This window comes from Dendrobates tinctorius, unplaced genomic scaffold (genome assembly GCF_039654945.1).
Source record: "Dendrobates tinctorius isolate UK_male_01 unplaced genomic scaffold, ASM3965494v1 ptg000037l, whole genome shotgun sequence".
Classification (NCBI taxonomy): domain Eukaryota; kingdom Metazoa; phylum Chordata; class Amphibia; order Anura; family Dendrobatidae; genus Dendrobates; species Dendrobates tinctorius.
In genome coordinates this window covers 11,518,539-11,532,065 of record NW_027361705.1, presented here as the reverse complement: position 1 = coordinate 11,532,065, position 13,527 = coordinate 11,518,539, and the positions used below count along the sequence as shown (strand labels likewise).

Below are 13,527 nucleotides of genomic sequence, written 5' to 3'. Positions count from 1 at the left end.
GTTAATAGTCTCTGACCGTTTGATTTTACCGCCTGATGTGACATCATGTGTGCAATGCGATATCTTCTGCACAGGTGACTTTTCGCCAGCTTGGCAAATCATAAGACTATGTGCACACGGTGCGAATTCTGCTGTGGAATTTTCCATTCAGATTTTGCTAAATCTGCAGGTAAAATGACCTGTCTTTGACCTGCAGATTTAGTGCAGATTTAGTGCAGTTTTTGTGCGGATTTCCCCTGCAGTTTTCACCTGCAGATTTCTATAATGGAGCAGGTGGAAAACTGCAGCAAAACTGCACAAAAGAAGCGACATGCTGCTTCTTTTATTCCGCACCAAATGTGCGTGAAAAAATCTGCAGCATGTGCACAGGGTTTTTTGCTTTACATAGCCTTAAATGGTACTGTACATCACGTGCAGTTCTGCAGGGCCAAATTTGCTGCAGAACTGCACAGGGCCTAAGCCGAGCTTGGGACCCCCGATGGAAATGAAATTCATGCTACTTTTGTCCCCAACCAGAAACTTCTGAACTTACCCAAGGATCGGGGTTTTGCAAAGTGATACACTCACTTCAAGTCTCCATGGTAACAGACCACAAACAATCTCTACGCAGTCTGAAGCCATAGTTACATTCCCAACAATAGCCTTCTATTTCTGGCAGACCTACTAAATGTATCCTAATCTATGATGTATCCAATCAATATACCAGAATTGTTGCAGATGGGATCTCACTGGAGTTCTTCTTTTTGCTAGACTTTTAAGTGGAAGGCAGAAAAGTTTTAACTGTCACCAAGATTTTGCTGATGTTGGGGCAACGACTCTGATTCCAGCAATGTCTCACTTACTGGGCCGCTTGCTGCAGTTTTAATAAAATCAGTTTTATCTGCTGCAGATCTAGCAGTTCTCTGAATGCTATGCTCTGTAAAACCCCGCCCACACCACTGATTGGGAGATTTTTGTGTACATTGTGCATAGGCAGAAAGGGGCAGGATTGGACTACCTGGCAGCGGGTTTACTAGTCTTCTAATGGTTATCTCCTTCTCATAAACCTGTGATTTTATTAAAACTACAACAAACAGGCCAGTAAGTGACACATCACTGAAATCAGAGAATCTGCATCTACATTATCCTGCTCTCAGATTAAGTGGCAAAAACCTGATGACAGATACGCTTTAAAGGAATAAAGTTTACAGACACCCCCCGAAGAACTGCTGTTGCTGAACAAGCATTACGCTACTCATAGATTAGGTGGCAAAAGCCTTGTGACATTTTGCCTTTTTTTAAATTGACAACATACCAGGGTGCAGTAAAATGTGCAAACAATACCGGTGGCAAAAACAGATCCCCAGAGATCGAATCCTGTCACTGAAAAATAAAAAGAGAAGCACTGAAAAAAGGCATCACCATAAATAGAAATGCAATACACAGGTTTCCAATGCCCATTGGTTACAGAAAAAAGTTTAGTGAGCTGAGCACCCTTTCGCTCAACGTCAAATATGGATCCATTTCTGTACAGTTTCAAAAAAGTAAATTTCATGACATAAGAAAGGAGCCCAACAAAAATAAGACAAATAGGACACTTCACATAGAAAATGGTCATCATGATATCATGCCACTGTCTTTCTTATAAATTAGTTTGTTCTTCTGTCCCTTCTTGTGCTTGTATTGGGGTTATTGACAACCCATAATTTCTGACACTCCAAAAAATGTGAATACTGCCTGTGACTTGCTTGCTGCTGCACAGATCCCACCCTGCAGCCTCTCCTGTGCATTTTCATGTATCTTAGTAGGTTGCATTTGTGGCTCTCCAACATCTTACTCGAGATTTGGAATTATTTAGATTGCTGTAGTTTGTGATAGTCGTGAAGGCTAGGAAAGGCAATAAAGGAGATTATGAAGATTCCAGAGCTACAACCTGCAGACAATAATTTCTACAATCAACACAGCAAATCAGTGCTCTGCTGTGATGTTATATGGTATTGATGATACTATTCACAACTGTTTTTCCAAATTTGCATTGATCTGGAACACAGTCCACCGTTTGTGACGAATTTTGAAAATTGCTCACTGTAGTCAAGACTGCAGTATACATCACATAGGAGAGACTTCTGTCTATATATCACATAGAATACCCTGAGACTGCTCTATATACATCACATAGGATACACTGAGACTGCTGTATATACATCATGTAGTAGACACTGGGGTTGAATCATACACAACCTGGGTTGGAGCAAATACATCACACAAGAGATGCTGAGGCTGCAGAATAGATATCATACAGGAGACACTGAGGCTACAGCATATATATCATACAGGATACCTGGGCTGGAGCATATATATCACACAGGATACACTGGGGCTGGAGCATATGCATCACACAAGAAACACTGGGACTGGAGCATATACATAACACAGGATACTCTAGGGCTGCAACATATACTTCACGCAGGAGACACTGGGACTGAAGCATATACATCGCAGAGGAGATGCTGTGGCTTGCACATATATATTTAACTGGTGAATGTTTTTCCCAGCAATATGCACTCCTGAAGGATAAGGATGGAACTTGATATTCAGATTCAAGGATAATTTCTATTTTTAATTCAAACTAGAACACCACCGGTTTCGACGTCTTAGAGTCTTCCTCAGGCACAATGTCAAGCATTATACCCGAGGAACACTCTAAGAAGTCGAAATCGGTTGTGTTCTAGTTTGAATTAACAATATAAATCATCCTTGAATCTGAATATCAAGTTCCATCATCATCCTTCAGGAGCACATATTGCGGGGAAAAACATTCACCAAGTGATATAGCCTATGAAAGCACAGTCCAGTGCTCTCACTAGTTCCCAGATCTTTGCAGCAAACTGAATGGAAAGAGGAATGAAGTGAGCCAGGGATCGGATCTACACACAGCATCTCAAGACACCAAATAGGTGAGTGTATTCACACTGAGTATATATACCTTTGGAAACTAATTACTACACTTATAAGCTTGCGCTACCCATTTTTCTCCCTATAATCCCCTCTTGTTACACACACATATATATATATATATATAATATATAAAGTTCAATGTGGGTGTGTATGTATGTATGTATGTCCGGGATTGGCATCCGCACCGTCACAGCTACAGCCATAAAATTTGGCACAGTCACAGGTCTGGACCCCGAGAGCGTCATAGGTTATGTTGTGAGGCGAAATTTTAACCCTGCGCATTCCAATTCACCAAACAATTTTGCCCCTATCTACATAATGGGGAAAAAGTGAAAGGAAAAGTGTTGGAGGCAAATTGACAGCTGCCAGATGTGAACAAGGGGGACTTAAAGAATGAGAGCGATGGCGCCAAAGAGTATATACCGTACAGTTGCTAAGGTGGGGCCCTGACATGGGATACTCACCACACACGGGGATATGAACACACACACAAAATGCGCCACACACTACCACGTGCTTCAACACATATACCACCCTCAGCACACATTTCACCACTCATACACCAACCTCGCCACATAAAAGTCAAAACACAAAAGGCGCCACTCAAAACTCGCCATGCTGTCCCAGAGCTGTTTAAAGGATGAAAAATAAGCTGTGATTGGTTGCTATCAGCAACAGTTTTCTTTGTAGACAGTTGTGGTAACTGAGGCCTATTATTCTTATCATTTCTATGGTGTTATCGTCCTTCTGTAAAGCTGGAAATACACAATTTATTACTGTGCCAACACAGACCACCCTCTGACACAGACTGCAGGGAAAGCCCAGTATCACACAGGATAGGATTAGATACACGGCTCAGCAGTCAGTATCACACAGGATAGGATTAGACACATGGCTCAGCAGTCAGTATCACACATGATAGGATTAGATAGGATGGTTTTTATGTGCAATATAATCACAATTTGTTATAACTAACCACAGTTGGTTACTATGCCCAGGCAACGCCGGGCTCTTCAGCTAGTGTGTGTGTATATATATATACACTCACTGGCCACTTAATTAGGTACACCATGCTAGTAACGGGTTGGACCCCCTTTTGCCTTCAGAACTGCCTCAATTCTTCGTGGCAGAGATTCAACAAGGTGCTGGAAGCATTCCTCAGAGATTTTGGACCATATTGACATGATGGCATCACACAGTTGGCGCAGATTTGTCGGCTGCACATCCCTGATGCGAATCTCCCGTTCCACCACATCCCAAAGATGCTCTATTGGATTGAGATCTGGTGACTGAGGAGGCCATTTGAGTACAGTGAACTCATTGTCATGTTCAAGAAACCAATCTGAGATGATTCGAGCTTTATGACATGGCGCATTATCCTGCTGAAAGTAGCCATCAGATGTTGGGTACTTTGTGGTCATAAAGGGATGGACATGGTCAGCAACAATACTCAGGTAGGCTGTGGCGTTGCAACGATGCTCAATTGGTACCAAGGGGCCCAAAGAGTGCCAAGAAAAAATTCCCCACACCATGACACCACCACCACCAGCCTGAACCGTTGATACAAGGCAGGATGGATCCATGCTTTCATGTTGTTTACGCCAAATTCCGACCCTACCATCCGAATGTCGCAGCAGAAATCGAGACTCATCAGACCAGGCAACGTTTTTCCAATCTTCTACTGTCCAATTTCGATGAGCTTGTGCAAATTGTAGCCTCAGTTTCCTGTTCTTAGCTGAGAGGAGTGGTACCCAGTGTGGTCTTCTGCTGCTGTAGCCCATCTGCCTCAAAGTTCGACGCACTGTGCGTTCAGAGATGCTCTTCTGCCTACCTTGGTTGTAACGGGTGGCAATTTGAGTCACTGTTGCCTTTCTATCAGCTCGAACCAGTCTGCCCATTCTCCTCTGACCTCTGGCATCAACAAGGCATTTCCGGCCACAGAACTGCCGCTCACTGGATTTTTTTTCTTTTTCGGACCATTCTCTGTAAACCCTAGAGATGGTTTTGCGTGAAAATCCCAGTAGATCAGCAGTTTCTGAAATACTCAGACCAGCCCTTCTGGCACCAACAATCATGCCACGTTCAAAGGCACTCAAATCACCTTTCTTCCCCATACTGATGCTCGGTTTGAACTGCAGGAGATTGTCTTGACCATGTCTACATGCCTAAATGCACTGAGTTGCCGCCATGTGATTGGCTGATTAGAAATTAAGTCTTAACACACAGTTGGACAGGTGTACCTAATAAAGTGGCCAGTGAGTGTATATATATATTTTGTAGTGCAGTGCCTACTGTTTGTCTTGGGGGACACTCGCTTGGCATGGGATTAACGTAGACAGGCATGGTTTTTGCTCACATAAACAGTCTGAGGTTCATTTCATACAGCATAAACCACACGGTAGCCCTGTTGCACATCACAGGCCTACCACCGTTCATAATATTTCAACATATGCTAAAAAGAGAAAAGAAAGCACTACCATAACATGCACACTACACCAATTAATAAATAACAGAAGCCTATCTACCCTAGGCTCCAATCCAGGATAACCCAGCTTGAATCAAGGGCCTGAAAATGGCACCACATGAGAACATGACCATATGGAATAAACAACATGAAAACCATATAGAGATCACCCGTGTCAATCTATATATTGAAAATAAGCTGACCGCACCGAAGGGCGGAGGTATAGAAATCACATATATCAAACTGCTGATCCTGAATCCAACTATCGGATAGAATCACTTAAATACAAAAGTACAAGAACATATCAGGAACAGCGGTTCCATCAAAATCCACAAAAAATTGTATCTACACACGTTATTCCACGTTTTCACCTTTCCCCCCTCCCCCTTTTCTTTTTCTATTTTCTCATTCCATTTGGGTTTATACTTCATCGATACATTCCCTTTTCCAACCACTGCATCTCAGTGGTATATTTGCAATGTATTTTCAAAAACATCAAATATATGATCATTTTTTTATGATCTTATTCCCAAATACCACCTTTTTTATCTCTTGATATATCTAATGCTATCGGGTGTGAACTGATCCCTGTTCACATTAGGATTAAATGCTGATAATTTTTAAATTGTATTCATTATAATAAAAATAATATATTTAATAAGTATTATAATAATAAATTAATTCCTTATATTAAATGATTCATGATTGTATCTCGTATTTTTTGTTGTTGCTGATTGGCTGGGGTGTGTTTGTTCCCTCATGTTCCTTAAGTATGCAAGTGTGATATGTGCCCATGTTTGGTGTTTGTGCTTATTTTCCTACTGTGTTTCATGTATACACCGTGTCCGACTGTTTTTTGTTTTGCTTTTTACATATGTGGATGACAGGTATCCTGGTATTGTGTCTTCCTTATTCTGTCATATGTGTTTGCATAACTTCTTGTCTCTGGTGCAGCCCTCTGCCTGATACAGGCTTTTTTCACTGTGCCAATGGCAACATACTTCCATGAGGGATCCCTCTTCTACTCTTTTGCATTCCAGGGCATGCTACATGCGTCCCACTGGACGCATGCGCCCTGTATATGGTGATGCAGAGACGTCTGCTCACCGCATCTTGGGCTTCATGCCTACTTCCGCCTCCCCCCGCTGACTTCTTGTTCTAGCCTCGCCCACATCGCGGCCACTGCCTTCTCACACCTGTGCCTCCTGTAGCTGATTTTTTAAGGTATTTGTCAGCGGTTTGGTTACACCATCAGTACTTCCCCTGACTAAGCCGTACCTGCTACGGCGATACTCGTGGGGCCACCGTTCGGGTCCTGCCATTCCTTGTGCATGTGTAGGGTCGGTGAGCCGAGCTGGGGGGTGGTCCCTCTCTTTACCTCGCAGAGATCAAACAGAGACAAGATGGAGGCAGATTCTGGGTGCAACAGGTCCAAGTTTATTTCACTCGATGTCCGCCTGACGGCCTCAGTGCACACCGCACTTTCTTCACCTCACGGCCCTCCATTTCCAGGGCCGCTTCTCACACACAGTACTCCATACTGGGGACGTGTATGCATACACCGTCCCCTCATCACTCGTCGACGCTCTTGACAGGTCCGTCACTGTGGCCGCCTTAGGCCCATAAACCAACAGCACTTCCACTGATCAGTCATTGTGTCCAATACGGTGTCCCACACCCAGTGTGTTGTCTCTTCTGCAGTTCTTCCTGTCAGGACCACCCCCCTGACGTTCTCTCTTCTTCAGTCCCCCTGGTCAGGTTCTCCTCACAGTGCACGAACTGTCGTAGTCCTCCTGTCACCTGAGCTCCCCCTGGGGACTGGAATCTTCTGGAACCCTCCCTCAGTATTTATATCATTCCCGATTCCCTGTAACTCCGCCCCCATGACCAATGGTTTCCTATCCCTATGCTGCTGTCAAGTCCTTTTCCTCACACTCCCCCCTGCCACCTTATGGTCACCCAGGGTACTGCCTATCACTTTTACTGCCCAGCTGTTATCCATCTGTTATAACTGACAAGTACGTCTGTCCGTCAGGTCACTGTCCCTACACTCCCCCTTCCTTTGTCTATTGTGGTCCCCGACAATTGTCGTCCCTACCTGCGTGATTCTAAAACTTCACCTACGCTCTGTTGGAGCAGTTGTTGGGCCAAACCCACTATCTGCGGGGGCCAAACCATACTGGGAGCACCATGCTCCGAGCAGCCTACTGCTACCTTGCCAGCGCGCACGCCACATGACAACGTCTTTCAAGTTGGGATAGGTACACCCATATTTTCTCTATGGCATGTACCTTCCCCTACTCTCCCCTTCTGTCACCTTCCACTACTCGGTACGCCATGATCGAGGCCTCACACCTACCAGATCATTGTCAGCGCCCGCCTGCTTTCTCCTGGGGGTGTCCGTGGTGTCAGGGTACTGACCTGCGACTACTGGACGCCTGTTGTCTTCCATCTCTTTATCTTTCTCTCGGTAGCAGGTCATGGTCAGCGTCCCGGTCTCCCTGACCTCCTCCACATCTAGACCCCTTTCGGATCTCACACTTTCCTTTGGTCCCACAGACCTTCCCTTACCCGGACCTGTTGCATTTACTTTTGCATATTATACAACAAAACAACTTTATAATAGCATAAGTACCCCTTTTTCTATTTTTTTTTTCATTTATTTCTTTTTAACCAACAAAACAAACAAACAAAAAAATATAACAGGCTTTCTCCCCCTTCCTTTAACATTGACACTTTTCTTTTTGCATCCCCGCTATGTCAGGCAAACCAATTTCAACACTTATAACAAGAAAAACATTTTCCTTTAACCTGGATGCAAACTGTCCCAATTATCTACATAACGGTGTAGCGAATTCCCAACAGTCCAAGCCATCTCCTGGTGGCTGGTAGCAAGGGACCCCACAGCCGTGGAGCTCCCAGGATGCAAGAAGTGTCTCTAAAATCCTTTCTGCAAGTTAGTATATACGAGCCGTCCCGGGGATCGTGCAGCCACCATGCCAGCCTCTCCCCTCTCATGGAGCAGGTTCCAGACTTCCTGCTCCCTGGCCTTCTTCTTTATAACTTCTGTGACCCAAACAGAGGGTCCGGTACGAGCCCTGGAGTCCGGTTGGCGGGACTTAACCGAGGGTGACGGCGGGGCAGAGGAGGCTGATGTCAGCGGCCCAGCAGCCGCTGGGGCCGGGTGGCGGGCAGGGACAGCCGTATTTCTCACAAATTGGGCCACAGGGCCTGACACATAGGCCGCAGCTGGCTCCAATGCCGGCATAGCCGTGGCCGCGGGGTAGGCCGCACCCGGAGTTCCAGACGGAGCTGGAGTAGCTGCCGATTCCGGGAATGAGGTCGCTACCGGCAGGGGACACGCAGCAGCGCCTTTTGTAGACAGGTTCCGCACCGACGACACCAGGCGTGGCGCCACCGGGCATGATGAATCGGGAACGGAGGCCCTGCTCAGCTCAGCGTAAACAGTAAGGGCCTCCTCGGCCAGGCTTTCGGATACACAGGGGGCTGCGTGCTGCGGCTGAGTAGCGGGGACTTCTTGCGGAGCCGCTGGCAGAGCCGGGGGAACTCTCACCTTCCCCGACATTGCGGCCTCCGTCACATCTTCCCGCGGCTTCTCCCACAGTCTCTGTTCTTCACCCCACCGTCCGGCGGGGCTGGCCTCCCAGCTCAGGGGCTCCGCGGGGAGGCTTCCCGGTGATGTCTTTCGCGGCTGCTCCTGTAGGGTCCGCAAACGCTCTATTCTCCGCCTGAGATCTGGAAGACTGTCCATGACTCCCAGCGGGACTCGATCTCCCGACGCCATCGCCACTGCAGGTGCCCGAGGCCTCCTGGCACATATCGTTTCCCCCAGGGGTACGATGGAGGGGACCCCAGTCCATCCGGAACAATGGCAAACACCCGGACCTCTCTCCTGCGTTGGAGTAATACCGCCATCTTGGGCAGAATCAGCTGCTGCCTTGGATCCTCTGCAAGCAACGCAGATCCGCCACAGCGTCCCAATTTGTCATCCACAGGTCAGTAATTGGTAGTCCACTGGTGTTTATAATCCAAAATAGAGCAGTCCAAGTTTTTCTCAGTCCTTCAGACGCAGGCCTGCGGCAGAAGATAGCGTATTAGCGGCGGCGATCCTGCCGACTACGCCAAGTGTAGGGTCGGTGAGCTGAGTTGGGGGGTGGTCCCTCTCTTTACCGCGCAGAGATCAAACAGAGACAAGATGGAGGCAGATTCTGGGTGCAACAGGTCCAAGTTTATTTCACTCGCCATCCGCCTGACGGCCTCAGAGCACACTGCACTTTCTTCACCTCACGGCCCTCCGTTTCCAGGGCTGCTTCTCGCACACCGTACTCTATACTGGGGACGTGTATGCATACACCGTCCCCTCTTCACTCGTCGACGCTCTTGACAGGTCCGTCACTGTGGCCGCCTTAGGCCCATAAACCAACAGCACTTCCACTGATCAGTCGTCGTGTCCAATACGGTGTCCCACACCCAGTGTCTTGTCTCTTCTGCGGTTCTTCCTGTCAGGACCACCCCCCTGACGTTCTCTCTCCTTCAGTCCCCCTGGTCTGGTTCTCCTCAGAGTGCACGAACTGTCGTAGTCCTCCTGTCACCTGAGCTCCCTCTGGGGACTGGAATCTTCTGGAACCCTCCCTCAGTATTTATATCATTCCCGATTCCCTGTAACTCCGCCCCCCATGACCAACGGTTTCCTAGCCCTAAGCTGCTGTCAAGTCCTTTTCCTCACACTCCCCCCTGCCACCTTAGGCAGTACCCTGGGTGACCACATCACTTTTACTGCCCAGCTGTTATCCATCTGTTAAAACAGACAAGTACGTCTGTCCGTCAGGTCACTGTCCCTACACATGTATGATTTTGGTCTGGTAATCCTTTTGCCTTTTATGCTCTCACCATGAATCATTTATTGTGGCTACTGCTCCCAGGTCTATTGTGACAGCTGCTCTGTGGCTATACTTAGCCCACATGCTATGGTTTGGAATGCATTCATCTCTATATGCTGATTTGTGGGATTGATCATATCTACACTATTATTGTGAACCTTTTTTATAGCGGTCTTTATTATTGTATATATGACTTGCAATCTTCTGGTTCCTACTCCTGAAGCAGCCTGTCAGTTCAGCAGCTAGTACCATTATATATTATGTTACTCTGATGGATTTTTCGCATTAGCCTTAGCCTAAGCAAGCATTGTTCTTTGCATTGCATATTTGCTCATTGGGTAGAGTAGAGATGAGCGACTTTGCCTTTTTTCTGGTCGAGTCGGGTTTCATGAAACCCGTCTTTCGCAAAAGTCGGGTCGAACGAAATCGGCTGATTATCGTGAAAAGTCGAAGGCCGACTGAAACACGAAACCCAATGCAAGTCAATGGGGAAGCAAAGTCGGCAGGGAATGGAGGCCAGGAAACACACCTACAGTGCCCTTTTGAATGCCAAAAGCATCAATTCTGATTACTGAAGCTTTTCAACCTTAATTTACTTCATAATACTAGTTACGCACTGAAAAATGGGGGTTATTTGGCTAAATTTGTGGGGGTGTAGGGCTGGCTCCAGGTTTTCATGTGCCCTGGGCCAAAGAGTTCCCCTTTAACACATACCACAACTCATCATGCTCCGATACCGCATAGAAATAGCGGCATAGTACAATGAAAAATACTTCACTTTTTACATCTCATGACTGATATCCATTTTTAATAACTCCAAAAACGGACAGTATATTACTCCATACAGTATTATGGCCACCGCATAGTGCGCTATACAGAGTAATGAGGCCAATATATTTCTCCATACAGAATCATTGGTCCCATATAATGTTTGAAACAGTATATGATGAGCTCCACATAATGCTACAGTATATGTTGGTCCCCATGGATGAAGCTCCACTGTTTTATGGGCCCAAATAATGCTCCATACATAATGGGCCCCATTTCTAATGCTCTAGTGTATAATGTGCCCTGTAAATGCTGCTCCAGTGTCTGATGTCCACCTTTGGAATGCTCCAGTGTATGGTGGGCCCCATATATCATTCTCCAGAGTATAGTGCTCCCCAAAAATTGCTGTCCCAACATTGAAAACAGTTAAATAAGTCTCCTCGCTATGGAATCCCTGTACTAGTCTGGACTCCTCTTCGTCCCCATCGTCCATCTCACTGCACTTGGCTGTTTAGGCAGAGGGCATACAGACGTGATGTCATTGCGCTCTCTGATCAGACTATCACTGTCAGAAAACGCGGAAGACGTCATGGCGGTGGAGCAGGGAGAGGTAAGTATTTCAACTTTGCAAGTACTGTGATCCTGAGCAAGCGGGGGGCCCACTCATTGGTGACGGCAGTGGCACAGGGCCCCTCTAATAGTGTGGCGGTGTGTCTGACGGCGGGTGGGGGTGGGCCTCCCACCGGCAGAGACACTTTTGCGTACTATGAGGGGCCCGGTGCCAGTGCCGTCACCCATGAGTATGCCCCCCATCAGCTCAAGGAACCTGCACTTTCATCTGCACCTTCCTCTTTGTCACCGTGTAAGGTGGTATAGTATGCGGGAAGGGGAACCTGAGTTTCCTCTGGGTCAGATTCTGGCTGTGTAGAGTGTGAGGGGAATGTAGTGGTCTGGGTCAATGTACCAGCAGAATCATCTAGCAGTGGCTGGGCATCAGTGCACTTGTGGCGTCCCCTGGAGTACGATCGCCACAGTGGCATTACCTTCCTCCTAGGGAGTGTGATGTCATGCTTGGGAGCAACGAAGGATCTCTCTAGCTGTTAAACCAACATACAACACATTTCCCACTCCACGCCAGCAGGGAGACCTCTGAACATGACTGCTGAGGAGCTGCTCTCTGTGATCGGGAGGAGGTAAGTTAGGCCATTCTGTGCAGGGAAGGGGAAGTGTGTGGACGTGAGAAGGGGAGCTGGACGATGAGCAGATTTAAGGCTCACTCCAAGCTGGAGCGCATAGTCCGGATTCTGGTCTCCGAGTATGTAGGGACACTGACGTTCCTGTAGCAGAATCCGGAGGAAGTAGCAGCTGTAAATGCTCTGTACCCAACTGAGGCTCGGAGGCCCCAGCATCGACGTGTGTGAGCCAGAAGGAAAAGGCTACGGCTGCCAGCCATACGAGAAAGCTCCAAAAGAGAGTCAACAGAGGGAACTTCATTGAATTCAGCACAGCGAGTACCTCAGATAAGCGCTAGAATGGAGGCCACACTACCTATCTGCAGAGAGAGAAATCCAAATTGGCTTCCAGGCTCACCAACTCCTTCTCCATCTGTACTCTGGGTCCTGGACAGCACCTACCAAGTACAGGTAAAGGAACTGCACGACTGTGTCTGTCACCTTTCTCCTGTGCCTGGCGCACGGCTCAGCTACATCCTGCACTGCACACCATCTCTCAACTCTTTCATCTGCCCTACGACTACGGCCCTACCTGTGCAGGTCTTCTACATCTTAGCTGCACCACAACATCTGTCCCACAGAAGCGACACTGCAGCGCTGGTCAATCTAATCAGAAACCAGAGATGGCAACACATATCATTCACCTATAAACGTAATTCACCCCTTTGCATGGACGCTCAGGGCCACGGAACGGGTCACCACCACCGTGACACATCCCTGTGAGACACTGGTCCGGTACCGATTAACCCCACTGCCCTGGCTGGCCACCCACACTCCATGTCACATTCATCTTGGACTGGGGAATTCACGATTTGACTTGATAACCCAGGCATGGTATGATAGAAAGAGCTACATGGACTAATGTGAAGTGTGGCCTGCTGCCTCATTCAGTTTGGGTGGGGGTGCAGGACACAAGGAAAGGGTTCTTTCTGACCAGGAGCCAGCACTTGACCACTCAGTGCTGGCATTTTTTGAAACTTCAGAAGAGGCGAGCATATTTGATGGAGTCTATTTCGGCACTGTAAGCCAAAACCAGTTCCTCATGCTCCACCATTAAAAGCGGTTAACCTACTCCCAGAAAAGGTATCATTCCAGGCGTTCCGGAGGCAGACCATGACGCAGGCTCAACACCTGCTGCCTTAGCTGCTATTGTGCTTTTGCCACTACCAGCAGATGCACCATCATCACCAGCTGCCCCCCCCGCGCCCACATCCGCGACCTCTTC

The 13,527-nt window shown here is 47.4% G+C and overlaps 1 protein-coding gene across 1 annotated transcript in view; it reads right to left on the bottom strand.

Annotated features, from left to right (window-relative positions):
- The window catches only part of SLC5A12 (solute carrier family 5 member 12), a 280,241-nt gene that overhangs the window by 143,244 nt on the left and 123,470 nt on the right, over window positions 1-13,527 (bottom strand). Inside the window, exon 4 of the mRNA XM_073573874.1 lies at window positions 1,295-1,362. Within this exon, the coding sequence (XP_073429975.1) occupies window positions 1,295-1,362 (68 nt within the window). The remainder of the gene's footprint in view (window positions 1-1,294; window positions 1,363-13,527) is intronic.